The sequence below is a fragment of the Paralichthys olivaceus genome, chromosome 23 (assembly GCF_024713975.1).
Source record: "Paralichthys olivaceus isolate ysfri-2021 chromosome 23, ASM2471397v2, whole genome shotgun sequence".
Classification (NCBI taxonomy): Eukaryota; Metazoa; Chordata; class Actinopteri; order Pleuronectiformes; family Paralichthyidae; genus Paralichthys; species Paralichthys olivaceus.
The window spans coordinates 714,590-739,528 of NC_091115.1; the positions used below are offsets into that span (position 1 = coordinate 714,590).

Sequence of the window (24,939 nt, forward strand, 5' to 3'; positions counted from 1 at the left end):
GTGACGCGTGACGTCAACACTCCAGCGCCATGGTAACCAGCGTTATTTATCTTCCGTGAGCAAATATTGGTTTGTGTGACTGACATCAGATCTAATCTGAAGGTTTTACCTCAAACTCCTCAGACAGCAGGTAGTTGGAGTCGGCCTGAAGTTTGGTCAGATGGGACTCGAAGTGACAGGCTTTGACGAGACTGTGCACACAGACAGATGTTTGTCATTCAAACAGATGTTTGTCATTCAAACAGATGTTTCATTCATTGTTAATGTTCATCAGAAATGAGAGATTCTCACCTGGTGACTCGACGATTACTGCAACAGAAAATAAAACATGTTATTATAGATCATCAATTTCAATGATTAACATCTATGAGGTCGTTCATAAGAAAGGGGACATTTTATTGTGACTGAGTGTGTGTGTGTGTGTACACATATACACACACACACACACTCAGTAATTAACAGCTGCTGTGGACGGAGCATGATGAAGTAATCTGACTGAGCGAGAACTTTATTGGAAACTAATTCTTCACACACTCACATATTGGACGTAGGAGTTATTGGAAACTAATCTCTCACACTGAAGAAAGATAATCATAGATCTCACACACACACACACACACACACACACACACACTTACCTCCTGACTCCCATATACATGCCAGCAGCTGGAACCTCCTTCCACATACTCATCCTCACCACCGGGCTCTCCTGCACAGCCCTGCACACACACACACACACACACATTTAGTGATCAGGTCCAACCTAATGGAAGCTGATATCTTTGGATTATTTAACGTTCACTAAACATTTACTCAAGTGTAAATTGAGCAATCAGAGGTTTTCACATCTCAGTTCAACAAACATCTGAACACAGAAGGTTCAGTGGAAACTTTGATTTGTAAATACGAACACATCACATCTTCATTATACAATGAGTGGAATCAAATCTAACACACTGAGAACATCAGCTCTTTATATAGATTCATGAGAAACTCGATGAGTACATTCACTGCAATGTGCTTTATTAAGCTTTATGTTATAAATGTTATATTAAGCTGTATGTTAAATCGATTGGTTTTATTCATCACATATTTTCTACCTGACATTTTGTTATTTTATTAAATCAGATGATCATTGGTCCTGGTCCTTAACGGTGAGAGGCACCACCTAGTGGCACACCTGGGAACTACAGCTCAGTAAGTACAGCACATGTTTTGACAGATTCGGTGCGATGCCTCTGAGCTCGTCTGTGATTGATTAAGTGATTAACGCAGTGTTAAGAATAATAAAACTGAATTCAAATGGTTTTAAAAGATGGAACAAATAGAAATAAATGTTAACACTCACACTTTGCGCAGCCGCTGTCTGTAAACCAGCAGAGAGACGACGGCCACCATCATCCCGATCAGAAACATCCCAGCACTCAAACCCTCCACGACGCCACCTAGAGGTTCTGACACAGAACAACACACATGAACATAAAACTACAGTTGCTGTGCGCAGAGACGTGAGGGGAGAAAGAGACGAGGAAAACAATGAAGAGAATCTGATATTCAAACGGTTTCACAGCAGAAACACGTCAGATTATAAACAATATATACGTTAAAAGAGAAAAAATGAAAAGAATCTTTGTGATAAATGACGATGTCATCGTTTCATGTTTACAATCATTTCAAATTAACGGTGACATCACAGCTCAATCAGTTTGTGATGAATCAGTTCAGAGACGAGCTGCATGAACACGTTTCTAATGAAGAGCGAGCACTTCAGTGAACGATGGTCTCTTGAAATAAGTAATGAAGTGTGTGTGTGTGTGTGTGTGTGTGTGTGTGTGTGTGTTTCAGTTTCACCTGCTTGAGTCCTGAGCGGCGTCGACAGGAAAGTGTCTGTGAAGAGCGGCTCAGGAAACTCGCTGTGGTTTTCATCAAACAGTTTCGTGAAGGCTCGAACACTCAGCCTGAAAACAAACACACGGTCAGTATGAGTGAAAGCTGCCTTGCTCATCAACACTTGGCAATGGTTTCTTCTGGTTTTTGCACCTGTAGGATGTTTTTGCTTTCAGCGGTCCGTCACAGAAGCCACCGTAGCTGTCACTCAGATAGAGGTCGTCGTCGTGGTAATGGTCACAGGCCCCACCCAGTCGGTCCCCTCCTGCCCCCAGGTTTATCTCCACCACCTGATCGATAACCATCAATCACTATGACTGAAGTCGTAGAAATAATAACGCACAGTAGCAGCCGGGGTCTTTATCGTACCTGTCCAACAGAGGTCTCTGTATCCTGCGGACAGCGGCTGGGGAAGTAGGCGGTCTGATAGGCTCTGACGGATGAGTTGCTGATGTAGTCGCGGTAGGAGGGCAGAGGGTGGCGCTGCTCCGGCTGCAGGAGCTCGTTGGCTGAAGAGAAAGAAACTAAGTCTGGACCTGATTGGTTGTTTGAAAAACCAAAAACATTCTGGTCTAGTTTGAAATGTTCGTGTTTTTTACCATCAGACTCGGCCACGACCACAGCGAAGTATCGGACGGCTCCGTTGGCGTCGCTGAACCAGGAACAGTTGAAGCGAAACAAGATGGAGGACGACGTGACCTTCGATGACCTCCCGCTGACACGCACGCTGGGGAACGGGACGGGAGGACCTGGAAGGTAACAGATCACACTGAGTAAAATTAACAAAGAGCAAAACAATAGATGGATGACTTTTTTCGTGTCGTTACTCGACGTGTCGTACTGTCGTTTTTTCCTGATTTCGGAAGTCATACTTTACTATGTCGTTTTTTTTACTGATTTCGGAAATCATACTTTACTATGTCGTTTTTTCGGGATTTCGGAAGTCATCTTGTTTTTTTTCCTGATTTCGGAAGTCATACTTTACTATGTCGCTTTTTCCTGATTTCGGAAGTCATACTTTACTATGTCGTTTTTTCGGGATTTCGGAAATCATACTTTACTATGTCGTTTTTTCAGGATTTCGGAAGTCATCTTGTTTTTTTTCCTGATTTCGGAAGTCATCCTTTACTATGTCGTTTTTTTCCTGATTTCGGAAGTCATACTTTACTATGTCGTTTTTTCCTGATTTCGGAAGTCATCTCGTTTTTTTTCCTGATTTCGGAAGTCATGCTTTACTATGTCGTTTTTTCAGGATTTCGGAAGTCATACTTTACCATGTCGTTTTTTTTACTGATTTCGGAAATCATACTTTACTATGTCGCTTTTTCCTGATTTCGGAAGTCATACTTTACTATGTCGTTTTTTCCTGATTTCGGAAGTCATCCTTTACTATGTCGTTTTTTTTCCTGATTTCGGAAGTCATACTTTACTATGTCGTTTTTTCAGGATTTCGGAAGTCATACTTTACTATGTCGTTTTTTCGGGATTTCGGAAGTCATCTTGTTTTTTTTCCTGATTTCGGAAGTCATACTTTACTATGTCGTTTTTTCGGGATTTCGGAAGTCATCTTGTTTTTTTTACTGATTTCGGAAATCATACTTTACTATGTCGTTTTTTCGGGATTTCGGAAGTCATCTTGTTTTTTTTCCTGATTTCGGAAGTCATACTTTACTATGTCGTTTTTTCGGGATTTCGGAAGTCATCTTGTTTTTTTTACTGATTTCGGAAATCATACTTTACTATGTCGTTTTTTCCTGATTTCGGAAGTCATCCTTTACTATGTCGTTTTTTTTCCTGATTTCGGAAATCATACTTTACTATGTCGTTTTTTTTCCTGATTTCGGAAGTCATACCTTACTATGTCGTTTTTTCGGGATTTCGGAAGTCATACTTTACTATGTCGTTTTTTCCTGATTTCGGAAGTCATCCTTTACTATGTCGTTTTTTTTCCTGATTTCGGAAGTCATACTTTACTATGTCGTTTTTTCGGGATTTCGGAAGTCATCTCGTTTTTTTTACTGATTTTGGAAATCATCCTTTACTATGTCGTTTTTTCCTGATTTCGGAAGTCATACTTTACTATGTCGTTTTTTCAGGATTTCGGAAGTCATACTTTACTATGTCGTTTTTTCAGGATTTCGGAAGTCATACTTTACTATGTCGTTTTTTCGGGATTTCAGAAGTCATCTCGTTTTTTTTACTGATTTTGGAAATCATCCTTTACTATGTCGTTTTTTTTACTGATTTCGGAAGTCATACTTTACTATGTCGTTTTTTTTCCTGATTTCGGAAGTCATACTTTACTATGTCGTTTTTTTTACTGATTTCGGAAGTCATACTTTACTATGTCGTTTTTTTTACTGATTTCGGAAGTCATCCTTTACTACGTCGTTTTTTCAGGATTTCGGAAGTCATCTTGTTTTTTTTCCTGATTTCGGAAGTCATACTTTACTATGTCGCTTTTTCCTGATTTCGGAAGTCATACTTTACTATGTCGTTTTTTCGGGATTTCGGAAGTCATCTTGTTTTTTTTCCTGATTTCGGAAGTCATACTTTACTATGTCGCTTTTTCCTGATTTCGGAAGTCATACTTTACTATGTCGTTTTTTCGGGATTTCGGAAGTCATACTTTACTATGTCGTTTTTTCGGGATTTCGGAAGTCATCCTTTACTATGTCGTTTTTTTTCCTGATTTCGGAAGTCATACTTTACTATGTCGTTTTTTCCTGATTTCGGAAGTCATACTTTACTATGTCGTTTTTTTTACTGATTTCGGAAGTCATACTTTACTATGTCGTTTTTTTTCCTGATTTCGGAAGTCATACTTTACTACGTCGTTTTTTCAGGATTTCGGAAGTCATACTTTACTATGTCGTTTTTTTTACTGATTTCGGAAATCATACTTTACTATGTCGTTTTTTCGGGATTTCGGAAGTCATCTTGTTTTTTTTCCTGATTTCGGAAGTCATACTTTACTATGTCGCTTTTTCCTGATTTCGGAAGTCATACTTTACTATGTCGTTTTTTTTCCTGATTTCGGAAGTCATACTTTACTATGTTGTTTTTTCAGGATTTCGGAAGTCATACTTTACTATGTCGTTTTTTCCTGATTTCGGAAGTCATCCTTTACTATGTCGTTTTTTCGGGATTTCGGAAGTCATCTTGTTTTTTTTCCTGATTTCGGAAGTCATACTTTACTATGTCGTTTTTTCGGGATTTCGGAAGTCATCTTGTTTTTTTTACTGATTTCGGAAATCATACTTTACTATGTCGTTTTTTCGGGATTTCGGAAGTCATACTTTACTATGTCGTTTTTTCCTGATTTCGGAAGTCATCCTTTACTATGTCGTTTTTTTTCCTGATTTCGGAAATCATACTTTACTATGTCGTTTTTTCGGGATTTCGGAAGTCATCTTGTTTTTTTTCCTGATTTCGGAAGTCATCTCGTTTTTTTTCCTGATTTCGGAAGTCATACTTTACTATGTCGTTTTTTTTCCTGATTTCGGAAGTCATCCTTTACTATGTCGTTTTTTTTCCTGATTTCGGAAGTCATACTTTACTATGTCGTTTTTTCAGGATTTCGGAAGTCATCCTTTACTATGTCGTTTTTTTTCCTGATTTCGGAAGTCATACTTTACTATGTCGTTTTTTCAGGATTTCGGAAGTCATACTTTACTATGTCGTTTTTTTCCTGATTTCGGAAGTCATCTCGTTTTTTTTCCTGATTTCGGAAGTCATACTTTACTATGTCGTTTTTTCAGGATTTCGGAAGTCATACTTTACTATGTCGTTTTTTTCCTGATTTCGGAAGTCATCTCGTTTTTTTTCCTGATTTCGGAAGTCATACTTTACTATGTCGTTTTTTCAGGATTTCGGAAGTCATCTTGTTTTTTTTCCTGATTTCGGAAGTCATACTTTACTATGTCGTTTTTTCGGGATTTCGGAAGTCATCTTGTTTTTTTTCCTGATTTCGGAAGTCATACTTTACTATGTCGTTTTTTCAGGATTTCGGAAGTCATACCTTTCTATGTCGTTTTTTTCAAGACTTTTGGAAGTCATAGCTTACTATGTTGCTTTTTCCTGATTTCGGAAGTCATACTTTACTATGTCGTTTTTTCAGGATTTCGGAAATCATACTTTACTATGTCGTTTTTTCAGGATTTCGGAAGTCATACTTTACTATGTCGTTTTTTTCCTGATTTCGGAAGTCATCTCGTTTTTTTTCCTGATTTCGGAAGTCATACTTTACTATGTCGTTTTTTCAGGATTTCGGAAGTCATCTTGTTTTTTTTCCTGATTTCGGAAGTCATACTTTACTATGTCGTTTTTTCGGGATTTCGGAAGTCATCTTGTTTTTTTTCCTGATTTCGGAAGTCATACTTTACTATGTCGTTTTTTCAGGATTTCGGAAGTCATACCTTTCTATGTCGTTTTTTTCAAGACTTTTGGAAGTCATAGCTTACTATGTTGCTTTTTCCTGATTTCGGAAGTCATCCTTTACTATGTCGTTTTTTTTCCTGATTTCGGAAGTCATCCTTTACTATGTCGTTTTTTCAGGATTTCGGAAATCATACTTTACTATGTCGTTTTTTCAGGATTTCGGAAGTCATCCTTTACTATGTCGTTTTTTTTCCTGATTTCGGAAGTCATACTTTACTATGTCGTTTTTTCAGGATTTCGGAAATCATACTTTACGATGTCGTTTTTTCAGGATTTCGGAAGTCATACTTTACTATGTCGTTTTTTCAGGATTTCGGAAGTCATACTTTACCATGTCGTTTTTTTTACTGATTTCGGAAATCATACTTTACTATGTCGCTTTTTCCTGATTTCGGAAGTCATCCTTTACTATGTCGTTTTTTTTCCTGATTTCGGAAGTCATACTTTACCATGTCGTTTTTTTTACTGATTTCGGAAATCATACTTTACTATGTCGCTTTTTCCTGATTTCGGAAGTCATCCTTTACTATGTCGTTTTTTTTCCTGATTTCGGAAGTCATCCTTTACTATGTCGTTTTTTCAGGATTTCGGAAGTCATCTCGTTTTTTTTCCTGATTTCGGAAGTCATCCTTTACTATGTCGTTTTTTCAGGATTTCGGAAGTCATCTCGTTTTTTTTACTGATTTCGGAAGTCATACTTTACTATGTCGTTTTTTTTACTGATTTCGGAAATCATACTTTACTATGTCGTTTTTTCGGGATTTCGGAAGTCATACTTTACTATGTCGTTTTTTCAGGATTTCGGAAGTCATCTTGTTTTTTTTCCTGATTTCGGAAGTCATACTTTACTATGTCGTTTTTTCGGGATTTCGGAAGTCATCTTGTTTTTTTTCCTGATTTCGGAAGTCATACTTTACTATGTCGTTTTTTCAGGATTTCGGAAGTCATACCTTTCTATGTCGTTTTTTTCAAGACTTTTGGAAGTCATAGCTTACTATGTTGTTTTTTCCTGATTTCGGAAGTCATACTTTACTATGTCGTTTTTTCGGGATTTCGGAAGTCATCCTTTACTATGTCGTTTTTTTTCCTGATTTCGGAAGTCATCCTTTACTATGTCGTTTTTTCAGGATTTCGGAAATCATACTTTACTATGTCGTTTTTTCAGGATTTCGGAAGTCATCCTTTACCATGTCGTTTTTTTTACTGATTTCGGAAATCATACTTTACTATGTCGCTTTTTCCTGATTTCGGAAGTCATCCTTTACTATGTCGTTTTTTTTCCTGATTTCGGAAGTCATACTTTACCATGTCGTTTTTTTTACTGATTTCGGAAATCATACTTTACTATGTCGCTTTTTCCTGATTTCGGAAGTCATCCTTTACTATGTCGTTTTTTTTCCTGATTTCGGAAGTCATACTTTACCATGTCGTTTTTTTTACTGATTTCGGAAATCATACTTTACTATGTCGCTTTTTCCTGATTTCGGAAGTCATCCTTTACTATGTCGTTTTTTTTACTGATTTCGGAAGTCATACTTTACTATGTCGTTTTTTTTACTGATTTCGGAAGTCATACTTTACTATGTCGTTTTTTTTACTGATTTCGGAAGTCATCCTTTACTACGTCGTTTTTTCAGGATTTCGGAAGTCATACTTTACTATGTCGTTTTTTTTACTGATTTCGGAAATCATACTTTACTATGTCGTTTTTTCGGGATTTCGGAAGTCATCTTGTTTTTTTTCCTGATTTCGGAAGTCATACTTTACTATGTCGCTTTTTCCTGATTTCGGAAGTCATACTTTACTATGTCGTTTTTTCCTGATTTCGGAAGTCATACTTTACTATGTCGTTTTTTCGGGATTTCGGAAGTCATACTTTACTATGTCGTTTTTTCGGGATTTCGGAAGTCATCCTTTACTATGTCGTTTTTTTTCCTGATTTCGGAAGTCATACTTTACTATGTCGTTTTTTCCTGATTTCGGAAGTCATACTTTACTATGTCGTTTTTTTTACTGATTTCGGAAGTCATACTTTACTATGTCGTTTTTTTTCCTGATTTCGGAAGTCATCCTTTACTATGTCGTTTTTTCGGGATTTCGGAAGTCATCTCGTTTTTTTTCCTGATTTCGGAAGTCATCCTTTACTATGTCGTTTTTTCAGGATTTCGGAAGTCATCTCGTTTTTTTTACTGATTTCGGAAGTCATACTTTACTATGTCGTTTTTTTTACTGATTTCGGAAATCATACTTTACTATGTCGTTTTTTCGGGATTTCGGAAGTCATACTTTACTATGTCGTTTTTTCAGGATTTCGGAAGTCATCTTGTTTTTTTTCCTGATTTCGGAAGTCATACTTTACTATGTCGTTTTTTCGGGATTTCGGAAGTCATCTTGTTTTTTTTCCTGATTTCGGAAGTCATACTTTACTATGTCGTTTTTTCAGGATTTCGGAAGTCATACCTTTCTATGTCGTTTTTTTCAAGACTTTTGGAAGTCATAGCTTACTATGTTGCTTTTTCCTGATTTCGGAAGTCATACTTTACTATGTCGTTTTTTCGGGATTTCGGAAGTCATCCTTTACTATGTCGTTTTTTTTCCTGATTTCGGAAGTCATACTTTACTATGTCGTTTTTCAGGATTTCGGAAATCATACTTTACTATGTCGTTTTTTCAGGATTTCGGAAGTCATACTTTACTATGTCGTTTTTTTCCTGATTTCGGAAGTCATCTCGTTTTTTTTCCTGATTTCGGAAGTCATACTTTACTATGTCGTTTTTTCAGGATTTCGGAAGTCATCTTGTTTTTTTTCCTGATTTCGGAAGTCATACTTTACTATGTCGTTTTTTCGGGATTTCGGAAGTCATCTTGTTTTTTTTCCTGATTTCGGAAGTCATACTTTACTATGTCGTTTTTTCAGGATTTCGGAAGTCATACCTTTCTATGTCGTTTTTTTCAAGACTTTTGGAAGTCATAGCTTACTATGTTGCTTTTTCCTGATTTCGGAAGTCATACTTTACTATGTCGTTTTTTCGGGATTTCGGAAGTCATCCTTTACTATGTCGTTTTTTTTCCTGATTTCGGAAGTCATCCTTTACTATGTCGTTTTTTCAGGATTTCGGAAATCATACTTTACTATGTCGTTTTTTCAGGATTTCGGAAGTCATCCTTTACTATGTCGTTTTTTTTCCTGATTTCGGAAGTCATACTTTACTATGTCGTTTTTTCAGGATTTCGGAAATCATACTTTACTATGTCGTTTTTTCAGGATTTCGGAAGTCATACTTTACTATGTCGTTTTTTCAGGATTTCGGAAGTCATACTTTACCATGTCGTTTTTTTTACTGATTTCGGAAATCATACTTTACTATGTCGCTTTTTCCTGATTTCGGAAGTCATCCTTTACTATGTCGTTTTTTTTCCTGATTTCGGAAGTCATACTTTACCATGTCGTTTTTTTTACTGATTTCGGAAATCATACTTTACTATGTCGCTTTTTCCTGATTTCGGAAGTCATCCTTTACTATGTCGTTTTTTTTCCTGATTTCGGAAATCATACTTTACTATGTCGTTTTTTCAGGATTTCGGAAATCATACTTTACTATGTCGTTTTTTCAGGATTTCGGAAGTCATACTTTACTATGTCGTTTTTTTCCTGATTTCGGAAGTCATCTCGTTTTTTTTCCTGATTTCGGAAGTCATACTTTACTATGTCGTTTTTTCAGGATTTCGGAAGTCATACTTTACCATGTCGTTTTTTTTACTGATTTCGGAAATCATACTTTACTATGTCGTTTTTTCAGGATTTCGGAAGTCATACTTTACTATGTCGTTTTTTCGGGATTTCGGAAGTCATCTTGTTTTTTTTACTGATTTCGGAAATCATACTTTACTATGTCGTTTTTTCAGGATTTCGGAAGTCATCTCGTTTTTTTTACTGATTTCGGAAATCATACTTTACTATGTCGTTTTTTCGGGATTTCGGAAGTCATCTTGTTTTTTTTCCTGATTTCGGAAGTCATACTTTCCTGTCGTTTTTTCAGGTTTTCGGAAGTCATACTTTACTATGTCGTTTTTTCCTGATTTCGGAAGTCATCCTTTACTATGTCGTTTTTTTTCCTGATTCCGGAAGTCATACTTTACTATGTCGTTTTTTCGGGATTTCGGAAGTCATCACGTTTTTTTTACTGATTTTGGAAATCATCCTTTACTATGTCGTTTTTTCGGGATTTCGGAAGTCATCTCGTTTTTTTCCTGATTTCGGAAGTCATACTTTACTATGTCGTTTTTTCGGGATTTCAGAAGTCATCTCGTTTTTTTTACTGATTTTGGAAATCATCCTTTACTATGTCGTTTTTTTTACTGATTTCGGAAGTCATACTTTACTATGTCGTTTTTTTTACTGATTTCGGAAGTCATACTTTACTATGTCGTTTTTTTTCCTGATTTCGGAAGTCATACTTTACTATGTCGTTTTTTTTACTGATTTCGGAAGTCATACTTTACTATGTCGTTTTTTTTACTGATTTCGGAAGTCATACTTTACTATGTCGTTTTTTTTACTGATTTCGGAAGTCATCCTTTACTATGTCGTTTTTTTTCCTGATTTCGGAAGTCATACTTTACTACGTCGTTTTTTCAGGATTTCGGAAGTCATCTTGTTTTTTTTCCTGATTTCGGAAGTCATCCTTTACTATGTCGTTTTTTTTCCTGATTTCGGAAGTCATACTTTACTATGTCGTTTTTTCCTGATTTCGGAAGTCATACTTTACTATGTCGTTTTTTCGGGATTTCGGAAGTCATACTTTACTATGTCGTTTTTTACTGATTTCGGATATCATACTTTACTATGTCGTTTTTTCAGGATTTCGGAAGTCATCTCGTTTTTTTTCCTGATTTCGGAAGTCATCCTTTACTATGTCGTTTTTTCAGGATTTCGGAAGTCATCTCGTTTTTTTTACTGATTTCGGAAGTCATACTTTACTATGTCGTTTTTTTTACTGATTTCGGAAATCATACTTTACTATGTCGTTTTTTCGGGATTTCGGAAGTCATACTTTACTATGTCGTTTTTTCAGGATTTCGGAAGTCATACTTTACTATGTCGTTTTTTCAGGATTTCGGAAGTCATCTTGTTTTTTTTCCTGATTTCGGAAGTCATACTTTACTATGTCGTTTTTTCGGGATTTCGGAAGTCATCTTGTTTTTTTTCCTGATTTCGGAAATCATACTTTACTATGTCGTTTTTTCAGGTTTTCGGAAGTCATACTTTACTATGTCGTTTTTTCAGGTTTTCGGAAGTCATACTTTACTATGTCGTTTTTTTCCTGATTTCGGAAGTCATACTTTACTATGTCGTTTTTTCCTGATTTCGGAAGTCATCTCGTTTTTTTTCCTGATTTCGGAAGTCATACTTTACTATGTCGTTTTTTCAGGATTTCGGAAGTCATACTTTACCATGTCGTTTTTTTTACTGATTTCGGAAATCATACTTTACTATGTCGCTTTTTCCTGATTTCGGAAGTCATACTTTACTATGTCGTTTTTTCCTGATTTCGGAAGTCATCCTTTACTATGTCGTTTTTTTTCCTGATTTCGGAAGTCATACTTTACTATGTCGTTTTTTCAGGATTTCGGAAATCATACTTTACTATGTCGTTTTTTCAGGATTTCGGAAGTCATACTTTACTATGTCGTTTTTTTCCTGATTTCGGAAGTCATACTTTACTATGTCGTTTTTTCCTGATTTCGGAAGTCATCTCGTTTTTTTTCCTGATTTCGGAAGTCATACTTTACTATGTCGTTTTTTCCTGATTTCGGAAGTCATCCTTTACTATGTCGTTTTTTTTCCTGATTTCGGAAGTCATACTTTACTATGTCGTTTTTTCAGGATTTCGGAAGTCATCTTGTTTTTTTTCCTGATTTCGGAAGTCATACTTTACCATGTCGTTTTTTTTACTGATTTCGGAAATCATACTTTACTATGTCGTTTTTTCGGGATTTCGGAAGTCATCTTGTTTTTTTTCCTGATTTCGGAAGTCATACTTTAATATGTCGTTTTTTCGGGATTTCGGAAGTCATCTTGTTTTTTTTCCTGATTTCGGAAGTCATACTTTACTATGTCGTTTTTTCAGGATTTCGGAAGTCATACTTTACTATGTCGTTTTTTTTACTGATTTCGGAAGTCATCCTTTACTATGTCGTTTTTTTTACTGATTTCGGAAGTCATCCTTTACTATGTCGTTTTTTTTCCTGATTTCGGAAGTCATACTTTACTACGTCGTTTTTTCAGGATTTCGGAAGTCATCTTGTTTTTTTTCCTGATTTCGGAAGTCATACTTTACTATGTCGTTTTTTCCTGATTTCGGAAGTCATACTTTACTATGTCGTTTTTTCGGGATTTCAGACGCTTCTTTTTTTATGATTTTCATAGCCATGATGTTTTTTCAGGATTTTCATATTCTTGTATTTTTTGCCATGATTTTCCAAGTCATGTCGTTTTTTTTTACTGATTTCGGAAATCATACTTTACTATGTCGTTTTTTCGGGATTTCGGAAGTCATCTTGTTTTTTTTCCTGATTTCGGAAGTCATACTTTAATATGTCGTTTTTTCGGGATTTCGGAAGTCATCTTGTTTTTTTTCCTGATTTCGGAAGTCATACTTTAATATGTCGTTTTTTCGGGATTTCGGAAGTCATCTTGTTTTTTTTCCTGATTTCGGAAGTCATACCTTTCTATGTCGTTTTTTCAGGATTTCGGAAGTCATACCTTTCTATGTCGTTTTTTTCAAGACTTTTGGAAGTCATAGCTTACTATGTCGCTTTTTCCTGATTTCGGAAGTCATACTTTACTATGTCGTTTTTTCAGGATTTCGGAAGTCATACTTTACTATGTCGTTTTTTTTACTGATTTCGGAAGTCATCCTTTACTATGTCGTTTTTTTTACTGATTTCGGAAGTCATCCTTTACTATGTCGTTTTTTTTTCCTGATTTCGGAAGTCATCCTTTACTATGTCGTTTTTTTTCCTGATTTCGGAAGTCATACTTTACTACGTCGTTTTTTCAGGATTTCGGAAGTCATCTTGTTTTTTTTCCTGATTTCGGAAGTCATCCTTTACTATGTCGTTTTTTTTCCTGATTTCGGAAGTCATACTTTACTACGTCGTTTTTTCAGGATTTCGGAAGTCATCTTGTTTTTTTTCCTGATTTCGGAAGTCATCCTTTACTATGTCGTTTTTTTTCCTGATTTCGGAAGTCATACTTTACTACGTCGTTTTTTCAGGATTTCGGAAGTCATCTTGTTTTTTTTCCTGATTTCGGAAGTCATCCTTTACTATGTCGTTTTTTTTCCTGATTTCGGAAGTCATACTTTACTATGTCGTTTTTTCCTGATTTCGGAAGTCATACTTTACTATGTCGTTTTTTCGGGATTTCAGACGCTTCTTTTTTTATGATTTTCATAGCCATGATGTTTTTTCAGGATTTTCATATTCTTGTATTTTTTGCCATGATTTTCCAAGTCATGTCGTTTTTTTTTCCTGATTTCGGAAGTCATACTCTACTACGTCGTTTTTTCGTGATTTTGAAGTCATACTTTACTATGTCGTTTTTTTTCCTGATTTCGGAAGTCATACTTTACTATGTCGTTTTTTCAGGATTTCGGAAATCATCCTTTACTATGTCGTTTTTTCCTGATTTCGGAAGTCATACCTTACTATGTCGTTTTTTCCTGATTTCGGAAGTCATAGTTTACTATGTCGTTTTTTTGTGATTTCGGAAGTCATACCTTACTATGTCGTTTTTTCCTGATTTCGGAAGTCATACCTTTCTATGTCGTTTTTTTCAAGATTTTTGGAAGTCATACCTTACTATGTCGTTTTTTCCTGATTTCGGAAGTCATACCTTACTATGTCGTTTTTTTCAAGATTTTTGGAAGTCATAGCTTACTATGTCGTTTTTTCCTGATTTCGGAAGTCATAGTTTACTATGTCGTTTTTTCCTGATTTCGGAAGTCATAGTTTACTATGTCGTTTTTTTCAAGATTTTTGGAAGTCATACCTTACTATGTCGTTTTTTCCTGATTTCGGAAGTCATCTCGTTTTTTTTCCTGATTTCGGAAGTCATACTTTACTATGTCGTTTTTTTTCCTGATTTCGGAAGTCATACTTTACTATGTCGTTTTTTTTCCTGATTTCGGAAGTCATCTTGTTTTTTTTACTGATTTCGGAAATCATACTTTACTATGTCGTTTTTTCAGGATTTCGGAAGTCATCTCGTTTTTTTTACTGATTTCGGAAATCATACTTTACTATGTCGTTTTTTCGGGATTTCGGAAGTCATACTTTACTATGTCGTTTTTTTTCCTGATTTCGGAAATCATACTTTACTATGTCGTTTTTTCGGGATTTCGGAAGTCATCTTGTTTTTTTTCCTGATTTCGGAAGTCATACTTTACTATGTCGTTTTTTCCTGATTTCGGAAGTCATACTTTACCATGTCGTTTTTTTTACTGATTTCGGAAATCATCCTTTACTATGTCGTTTTTTTTCCTGATTTCGGAAGTCATACTTTACTATGTCGTTTTTTCAGGATTTCGGAAGTCATACTTTACTATGTCGTTTTTTCAGGATTTCGGAAGTCATCTCGTTTTTTTTCCTGATTTCGGAAGTCATCCTTTACTATGTCGTTTTTTCAGGATTTCGGAAGTCATCTCGTTTTTTTTACTGATTTCGGAAGTCATACTTTACTATGTCGTTTTTTTTACTGATTTCGGAAATCATACTTTACTATGTCGTTTTTTCAGGATTTCGGAAGTCATACTTTACCATGTCGTTTTTTTTACTGATTTCGGAAATCATACTTTACTATGTCGCTTTTTCCTGATTTCGGAAGTCATCCTTTACTATGTCGTTTTTTTTCCTGATTTCGGAAGTCATACTTTACTATGTCGTTTTTTCAGGATTTCGGAAGTCATACTTTACTATGTCGTTTTTTTTACTGATTTCGGAAATCATACTTTACTATGTCGTTTTTTCGGGATTTCGGAAGTCATACTTTAATATGTCGTTTTTTCGGGATTTCGGAAGTCATCTTGTTTTTTTTCCTGATTTCGGAAGTCATACTTTACTATGTCGTTTTTTCAGGATTTCGGAAGTCATACTTTACTATGTCGTTTTTTCCTGATTTCGGAAGTCATCCTTTACTATGTCGTTTTTTTTCCTGATTCCGGAAGTCATACTTTACTATGTCGTTTTTTCGGGATTTCGGAAGTCATCACGTTTTTTTTACTGATTTTGGAAATCATCCTTTACTATGTCGTTTTTTCGGGATTTCGGAAGTCATCTCGTTTTTTTCCTGATTTCGGAAGTCATACTTTACTATGTCGTTTTTTCGGGATTTCAGAAGTCATCTCGTTTTTTTTACTGATTTTGGAAATCATCCTTTACTATGTCGTTTTTTTTACTGATTTCGGAAGTCATACTTTACTATGTCGTTTTTTTTACTGATTTCGGAAGTCATACTTTACTATGTCGTTTTTTTTACTGATTTCGGAAGTCATACTTTACTATGTCGTTTTTTTTACTGATTTCGGAAGTCATCCTTTACTATGTCGTTTTTTTTCCTGATTTCGGAAGTCATACTTTACTACGTCGTTTTTTCAGGATTTCGGAAGTCATCTTGTTTTTTTTCCTGATTTCGGAAGTCATCCTTTACTATGTCGTTTTTTTTCCTGATTTCGGAAGTCATACTTTACTACGTCGTTTTTTCAGGATTTCGGAAGTCATCTTGTTTTTTTTCCTGATTTCGGAAGTCATCCTTTACTATGTCGTTTTTTTTCCTGATTTCGGAAGTCATACTTTACTATGTCGTTTTTTCGGGATTTCGGAAGTCATACTTTACTATGTCGTTTTTTACTGATTTCGGATATCATACTTTACTATGTCGTTTTTTCGGGATTTCGGAAATCATACTTTACTATGTCGTTTTTTCAGGATTTCGGAAGTCATCTCGTTTTTTTTACTGATTTCGGAAGTCATACTTTACTATGTCGTTTTTTTTACTGATTTCGGAAATCATACTTTACTATGTCGTTTTTTCGGGATTTCGGAAGTCATACTTTACTATGTCGTTTTTTCAGGATTTCGGAAGTCATACTTTACTATGTCGTTTTTTCAGGATTTCGGAAGTCATCTTGTTTTTTTTCCTGATTTCGGAAGTCATACTTTACTATGTCGTTTTTTCGGGATTTCGGAAGTCATCTTGTTTTTTTTCCTGATTTCGGAAATCATACTTTACTATGTCGTTTTTTTCCTGATTTCGGAAGTCATACTTTACTATGTCGTTTTTTCCTGATTTCGGAAGTCATCTCGTTTTTTTTCCTGATTTCGGAAGTCATACTTTACTATGTCGTTTTTTCAGGATTTCGGAAGTCATACTTTACCATGTCGTTTTTTTTACTGATTTCGGAAATCATACTTTACTATGTCGCTTTTTCCTGATTTCGGAAGTCATACTTTACTATGTCGTTTTTTCCTGATTTCGGAAGTCATCCTTTACTATGTCGTTTTTTTTCCTGATTTCGGAAGTCATACTTTACTATGTCGTTTTTTTCAAGACTTTTGGAAGTCATAGCTTACTATGTCGTTTTTTCAGGATTTCGGAAGTCATCTTGTTTTTTTTCCTGATTTCGGAAGTCATACTTTACTATGTCGTTTTTTCGGGATTTCGGAAGTCATCCTTTACTATGTCGTTTTTTTTCCTGATTTCGGAAGTCATACTTTACTATGTCGTTTTTTCAGGATTTCGGAAGTCATACTTTATTATGTCGTTTTTTTCCTGATTTCGGAAGTCATACTTTACTATGTCGTTTTTTCCTGATTTCGGAAGTCATCTCGTTTTTTTTCCTGATTTCGGAAGTCATACTTTACTATGTCGTTTTTTCAGGATTTCGGAAGTCATCTTGTTTTTTTTCCTGATTTCGGAAGTCATACTTTACTATGTCGTTTTTTTCCTGATTTCGGAAGTCATACTTTACTATGTCGTTTTTTCCTTATTTCGGAAGTCATCTCGTTTTTTTTCCTGATTTCGGAAGTCATACTTTACCATGTCGTTTTTTTTACTGATTTCGGAAATCATACTTTACTACGTCGTTTTTTCCTGATTTCGGAAGTCATACTTTACTATGTCGTTTTTTCCTGATTTCGGAAGTCATACTTTACTATGTCGTTTTTTTTCCTGATTTCGGAAATCATACTTTACTACGTCGTTTTTTCCTGATTTCGGAAGTCATACTTTACTATGTCGTTTTTTCCTGATTTCGGAAGTCATCCTTTACTATGTCGTTTTTTTTCCTGATTTCGGAAATCATACTTTACTATGTCGTTTTTTCGGGATTTCGGAAGTCATCTTGTTTTTTTTCCTGATTTCGGAAGTCATACTTTAATATGTCGTTTTTTCGGGATTTCGGAAGTCATCTTGTTTTTTTTCCTGATTTCGGAAGTCATACTTTAATATGTCGTTTTTTCGGGATTTCGGAAGTCATCTTGTTTTTTTTCCTGATTTCGGAAGTCATACTTTAATATGTCGTTTTTTCCTGATTTCGGAAGTCATACTTTACTATGTCGTTTTTTCAGGATTTCGGAAGTCATCTTGTTGTTTTTCCTGATTTCGGAAGTCATACTTTACCATGTCGTTTTTTTTACTGATTTCGGAAATCATACTTTACTACGTCGTTTTTTCCTGATTTCGGAAATCATACTTTACTATGTCGCTTTTTCCTGATTTCGGAAGTCATACTTTACTATGTCGTTTTTTCCTGATTTCGGAAGTCATCCTTTACGATGTCGTTTTTTTTCCTGATTTCGGAAATCATACTTTACTATGTCGTTTTTTCGGGATTTCGGAAGTCATCTTGTTTTTTTTCCTGATTTCGGAAGTCATACTTTAATATGTCGTTTTTTCGGGATTTCGGAAGTCATCTTGTTTTTTTTCCTGATTTCGGAAGTCATACTTTAATATGTCGTTTTTTCGGGATTTCGGAAGTCATCTTGTTTTTTTTCCTGATTTCGGAAGTCATACTTTAATATGTCGTTTTTTCCTGATTTCGGAAGTCATACTTTACTATGTCGTTTTTTCAGGATTTCGGAAGTCATCTTGTTGTTTTTCCTGATTTCGGAAGTCATACTTTACCATGTCGTTTTTTTTACTGATTTCGGAAATCATACTTTACTACGTCGTTTTTTCCTGATTTCGGAAATCATACTTTACTATGTCGCTTTTTCCTGATTTCGGAAGTCATACTTTACTATGTCGTTTTTTCCTGATTTCGGAAGTCATCCTTTACTATGTCGTTTTTTTTCCTGATTTCGGAAATCATACTTTACTATGTCGTTTTTTCGGGATTTCGGAAGTCATCTTGTTTTTTTTCCTGATTTCGGAAGTCATACTTTAATATGTCGTTTTTTCGGGATTTCGGAAGTCATCTTGTTTTTTTTTCCTGATTTCGGAAGTCATACTTTAATATGTCGTTTTTTCGGGATTTCGGAAGTCATCTTGTTTTTTTTCCTGATTTCGGAAGTCATACTTTAATATGTCGTTTTTTCCTGATTTCGGAAGTCATACTTTACTATGTCGTTTTTTCAGGATTTCGGAAGTCATCTTGTTTTTTTTCAGGATTTCGGAAGTCATCTTGTTTTTTTTCCTGATTTCGGAAGTCATACTTTAATATGTCGTTTTTTCGGGATTTCGGAAGTCATCTTGTTTTTTTTCCTGATTTCGGAAGTCATACTTTAATATGTCGTTTTTTCGGGATTTCGGAAGTCATCTTGTTTTTTTTCCTGATTTCGGAAGTCATACTTTACTATGTCGTTTTTTCAGGATTTCGGAAGTCATACCTTTCTATGTCGTTTTTTTCAAGACTTTTGGAAGTCATAGCTTACTATGTCGCTTTTTCCTGATTTCGGAAGTCATACTTTACTATGTCGTTTTTTCAGGATTTCGGAAGTCATACTTTACTATGTCGTTTTTTTTACTGATTTCGGAAGTCATCCTTTACTATGTCGTTTTTTTTACTGATTTCGGAAGTCATCCTTTACTATGTCGTTTTTTTTCCTGATTTCGGAAGTCATCCTTTACTATGTCGTTTTTTTTACTGATTTCGGAAGTCATCCTTTACTATGTCGTTTTTTTTCCTGATTTCGGAAGTCATACTTTACTACGTCGTTTTTTCAGGATTTCGGAAGTCATCTTGTTTTTTTTCCTGATTTCGGAAGTCATCCTTTACTATGTCGTTTTTTTTTCCTGATTTCGGAAGTCATACTTTACTACGTCGTTTTTTCAGGATTTCGGAAGTCATCTTGTTTTTTTTCCTGATTTCGGAAGTCATACTTTACTATGTCGTTTTTTCCTGATTTCGGAAGTCATACTTTACTATGTCGTTTTTTCGGGATTTCAGACGCTTCTTTTTTTATGATTTTCATAGCCATGATGTTTTTTCAGGATTTTCATATTCTTGTATTTTTTGCCATGATTTTCCAAGTCATGTCGTTTTTTTTTCCTGATTTCGGAAGTCATACTCTACTACGTCGTTTTTTCGTGATTTTGAAGTCATACTTTACTATGTCGTTTTTTTTCCTGATTTCGGAAGTCATACTTTACTATGTCGTTTTTTCCTGATTTCGGAAGTCATACCTTACTATGTCGTTTTTTCCTGATTTCGGAAGTCATAGTTTACTATGTCGTTTTTTCCTGATTTCGGAAGTCATACTTTACTATGTCGTTTTTTCCTGATTTCGGAAGTCATACCTTACTATGTCGTTTTTTCCTGATTTCGGAAGTCATACCTTACTATGTCGTTTTTTCCTGATTTCGGAAGTCATACCTTACTATGTCGTTTTTTCCTGATTTCGGAAGTCATACCTTTCTATGTCGTTTTTTTCAAGATTTTTGGAAGTCATACCTTACTATGTCGTTTTTTCCTGATTTCGGAAGTCATACCTTACTATGTCGTTTTTTTCAAGATTTTTGGAAGTCATAGTTTACTATGTCGTTTTTTTCAAGATTTTTGGAAGTCATACCTTACTATGTCGTTTTTTCCTGATTTCGGAAGTCATCCTTTACTATGTCGTTTTTTTTACTGATTTCGGAAGTCATCCTTTACTATGTCGTTTTTTCGGGATTTCGGAAGTCATCTTGTTTTTTTTCCTGATTTCGGAAGTCATCTCGTTTTTTTTCCTGATTTCGGAAGTCATCCTTTACTATGTCGTTTTTTTTCCTGATTTCGGAAGTCATCCTTTACTATGTCGTTCTTTCAGGATTTCGGAAGTCATCTCGTTTTTTTTACTTATTTCGGAAGTCATCCTTTACTATGTCGTTTTTTTTACTGATTTCGGAAGTCATACTTTACTATGTCGTTTTTTCGGGATTTCGGAAGTCATCTCGTTTTTTTTACTGATTTCGGAAGTCATCCTTTACTATGTCGTTTTTTTTACTGATTTCGGAAGTCATACTTTACTATGTTGTTTTTTCGTGATTTTGGAAGTCATCTCGTTTTTTTTACTGATTTCGGAAGTCATACTTTACTATGTCGTTTTTTCAGGATTTCGGAAGTCATCCTTTACTATGTCGTTTTTTCCTGATTTCGGAAGTCATCCTTTACTATGTCGTTTTTTCCTGATTTCGGAAGTCATCCTTTACTATGTCGTTTTTTTTACTGATTTCGGAAGTCATACTTTACTATGTCGTTTTTTTGGGATTTCGGAAGTCATCTCGTTTTTTTTACTTATTTCGGAAGTCATCCTTTACTATGTCGTTTTTTTCCTGATTTCGGAAGTCATACTTTACTATGTCGTTTTTTTTCATCATTTCGGAAGTCATACCTATTTCGTTTTTTTCCGGATTTCGGAAGTCATCTCGTTTTTTTTCCTGATTTCGGAAGTCATCCTTTACTATGTCGTTTTTTTTCCTGATTTCGGAAGTCATACTTTACTATGTCGTTTTTTCGGGATTTCGGAAGTCATACTTTACTATGTCGTTTTTTCGGGATTTCGGAAGTCATACTTTACTATGTCGTTTTCTTTCATCATTTCGGAAGTCATACCTATTTCGTTTTTTTCCGGATTTCGGAAGTCATACCTTGCTATGTCATTTTTTCAAGATTTCAGAAGTCATACTTTACTATGTTGTTTTTTTCGTGATTTCGTAAGTCATACTTTACTATGTCGTTTTTTCCGGATTTCGGAAGACATAGTAAATTATGACTTCCAAAATCAGGAAAAAGCGACATAGTAAGGTACGACTTCCAAAAATCTTGAAAAAAACGACATAGTAAGGTATGACTTCCGAAATCAGGAAAAAACGACATAGTAAGGTATGACTTCCGAAATCACAAAAAAACGACATAGTAAGGTATGACTTCCGAAATCAGGAAAAAACGACATAGTAAGGTATGACTTCCGAAATCAGGAAAAAACGACATAGTAAGGTATGACTTCCGAAATCAGGAAAAAACGACATAGTAAGGTATGACTTCCGAAATCACAAAAAAACGACATAGTAAGGTATGACTTCCGAAAATCTTGAAAAAAACGACATAGTAAGGTATGACTTCCGAAATCAGGAAAAAACGACATAGTAAGGTATGACTTCCGAAATCAGGAAAAAACGACATAGTAAGGTACGACTTCCGAAATCACAAAAAAACGACATAGTAAGGTATGACTTCCGAAAATCTTGAAAAAAACGACATAGTAAGGTATAACTTCCAAAAATCTTGAAAAAAATGACATAGAAAGCTATGACTTCAGGAATCAGGAAAAAACGACATAGTAAGGTATGACTTCCAAAAATCTTGAAAAAAACGACATAGTAAGCTATGACTTCCGAAATCAGGAAAAAACGACATAGTAAGGTATGACTTCCGAAATCAGGAAAAAGCGACATAGTAAGGTATGACTTCCGAAAATCTTGAAAAAAACGACATAGTAAGGTATGACTTCCGAAAATCTTGAAAAAAACGACATAGTAAGGTATGACTTCCGAAATCAGGAAAAAACGACATAGTAAGGTATGACTTCCAAAAATCTTGAAAAAAACGACATAGTAAGGTATGACTTCCGAAATCAGGAAAAAACGACATAGTAAGGTATCACTTCCAAAAATCTTGAAAAAAACGACATAGTAAGCTATGACTTCCGAAATCAGGAAAAAACGACATAGTAAGGTATGACTTCCAAAAATCTTGAAAAAAACGACATAGTAAGCTATGACTTCCGAAATCAGGAAAAAACGACATAGTAAGGTATGACTTCCAAAAATCTTGAAAAAAACGACATAGTAAGGTATGACTTCCGAAATCAGGAAAAAACGACATAGTAAGGTATCACTTCCAAAAATCTTGAAAAAAACGACATAGTAAGCTATGACTTCCGAAATCAGGAAAAAACGACATAGTAAGGTATGACTTCCGAAATCAGGAAAAAACGACATAGTAAGGTATGACTTCCGAAATCAGGAAAAAACGACATAGTAAGGTATGACTTCCAAAAATCTTGAAAAAAACGACATAGTAAGCTATAACTTCCGAAATCAGGAAAAAACGACATAGTAAGGTATGACTTCCAAAAATCTTGAAAAAAACGACATAGTAAGGTATGACTTCCGAAATCAGGAAAAAACGACATAGTAAGGTATCACTTCCAAAAATCTTGAAAAAAACGACATAGTAAGCTATGACTTCCGAAATCAGGAAAAAACGACATAGTAAGGTATGACTTCCGAAATCAGGAAAAAACGACATAGTAAGGTATGACTTCCGAAATCAGGAAAAAACGACATAGTAAGGTATGACTTCCGAAATCACAAAAAAACGACATAGTAAGCTATGACTTCCGAAATCAGGAAAAAACGACATAGTAAGGTATGACTTCCGAAATCAGGAAAAAACGACATAGTAAGCTATGACTTCCAAAAATCTTGAAAAAAACGACATAGTAAGCTATGACTTTCGAAATCACAAAAAAACGACATAGTAAGGTATGACTTCCGAAATCAGGAAAAAACGACATAGTAAGGTATGACTTCCAAAAATCTTGAAAAAAACGACATAGTAAGCTATGACTTCCGAAATCAGGAAAAAACGACATAGTAAGGTATGACTTCCGAAATCAGGAAAAAACGACATAGTAAGGTATGACTTCCAAAAATCTTGAAAAAAACGACATAGTAAGGTATGACTTCCGAAATCAGGAAAAAACGACATAGTAAGGTATGACTTCCAAAAGTCTTGAAAAAAGCGACATAGAAAGGTATGACTTCCGAAATCAGGAAAAAACGACATAGTAAGGTATGACTTCCGAAATCAGGAAAAAGCGACATAGTAAGGTATGACTTCCGAAATCAGGAAAAAACGACATAGTAAGGTATGACTTCCGAAATCAGGAAAAAACGACATAGTAAGGTATGACTTCCGAAATCAGGAAAAAACGACATAGTAAGGTATGACTTCCAAAAATCTTGAAAAAAACGACATAGGTAAGGTATGACTTCCAAAAATCTTGAAAAAAACGACATAGTAAACTATGACTTCCGAAATCAGGAAAAAACGACATAGTAAACTATGACTTCCGAAATCAGGAAAAAACGACATAGTAAGGTATGACTTCCGAAATCAGGAAAAAGCGACATAGTAAGGTATGACTTCCGAAATCAGGAAAAAACGACATAGTAAGGTATGACTTCCGAAATCAGGAAAAAACGACATAGTAAGGTATGACTTCCGAAATCAGGAAAAAACGACATAGTAAGGTATGACTTCCAAAAATCTTGAAAAAAACGACATAGGTAAGGTATGACTTCCAAAAATCTTGAAAAAAACGACATAGTAAACTATGACTTCCGAAATCAGGAAAAAACGACATAGTAAACTATGACTTCCGAAATCAGGAAAAAAACGACATAGTAAGGTATGACTTCCGAAATCAGGAAAAAACGACATAGTAAGGTATGACTTCCAAAAATCTTGAAAAAAACGACATAGTGAACTATGACTTCCGAAATCAGGAAAAAACGACATAGTAAACTATGACTTCCGAAATCAGGAAAAAACGACATAGTAAGGTATGACTTCCGAAATCAGGAAAAAACGACATAGTAAGGTATGACTTCCAAAAATCTTGAAAAAAACGACATAGTAAGGTATGACTTCCAAAAATCTTGAAAAAAACGACATAGTAAGGTATGACTTCCGAAATCAGGAAAAAACGACAAAGTAAGGTATGACTTCCAAAAATCTTGAAAAAAACGACATAGTAAGGTATGACTTCCGAAATCAGGAAAAAACGACATAGTAAGGTATGACTTCCAAAAATCTTGAAAAAAACGACATAGTAAGGTATGACTTCCGAAATCAGGTAAAAACGACATAGTAAGGTATGACTTCCAAAAATCTTGAAAAAAACGACATAGTAAGGTATGACTTCCGAAATCAGGAAAAAACGACATAGTAAGGTATGACTTCCAAAAATCTTGAAAAAAACGACATAGTAAGCTATGACTTCCGAAATCAGGAAAAAACGACATAGTAAGGTATGACTTCCAAAAATCTTGAAAAAAACGAC

General features: G+C 35.1%; 1 protein-coding gene and 1 long non-coding RNA gene across 5 annotated transcripts in view; one reads left to right on the forward strand and one right to left on the reverse strand.

The window, feature by feature from the left end:
* The window catches only part of ptprb (protein tyrosine phosphatase receptor type b), a 58,441-nt gene that overhangs the window by 4,898 nt on the left and 28,604 nt on the right, over positions 1 to 24,939 (reverse strand). Inside the window, exons 25-32 of one of the 3 annotated variants that reach the window (XM_069519943.1) lie at positions 2,487 to 2,636; positions 2,257 to 2,396; positions 2,041 to 2,177; positions 1,852 to 1,958; positions 1,349 to 1,454; positions 639 to 719; positions 292 to 309; positions 110 to 191 (exon numbers count right to left, since the gene is read on the reverse strand). In XM_069519943.1, coding sequence (XP_069376044.1) covers positions 110 to 191; positions 292 to 309; positions 639 to 719; positions 1,349 to 1,454; positions 1,852 to 1,958; positions 2,041 to 2,177; positions 2,257 to 2,396; positions 2,487 to 2,636 — 821 coding nt within the window. Of the gene's footprint in view, positions 1 to 109; positions 192 to 291; positions 310 to 638; positions 720 to 1,348; positions 1,455 to 1,851; positions 1,959 to 2,040; positions 2,178 to 2,256; positions 2,418 to 2,486; positions 2,637 to 24,939 lie in introns of all 3 variants that reach the window. The other 2 variants (XM_069519942.1, XM_069519941.1) reach the window with 2 other exon arrangements.
* Positions 1 to 24,939, forward strand: part of LOC138406785 (uncharacterized) — a 44,136-nt gene that overhangs the window by 2,047 nt on the left and 17,150 nt on the right. Inside the window, exons 5-7 of one of the 2 annotated variants that reach the window (XR_011240157.1) lie at positions 1,129 to 1,197; positions 1,360 to 1,975; positions 2,493 to 2,643. This is a non-coding gene — a long non-coding RNA (uncharacterized lncRNA). The remainder of the gene's footprint in view (positions 1 to 1,128; positions 1,198 to 1,359; positions 1,976 to 2,492; positions 2,644 to 24,939) is intronic. The other variant, XR_011240158.1, reaches the window with a different exon arrangement.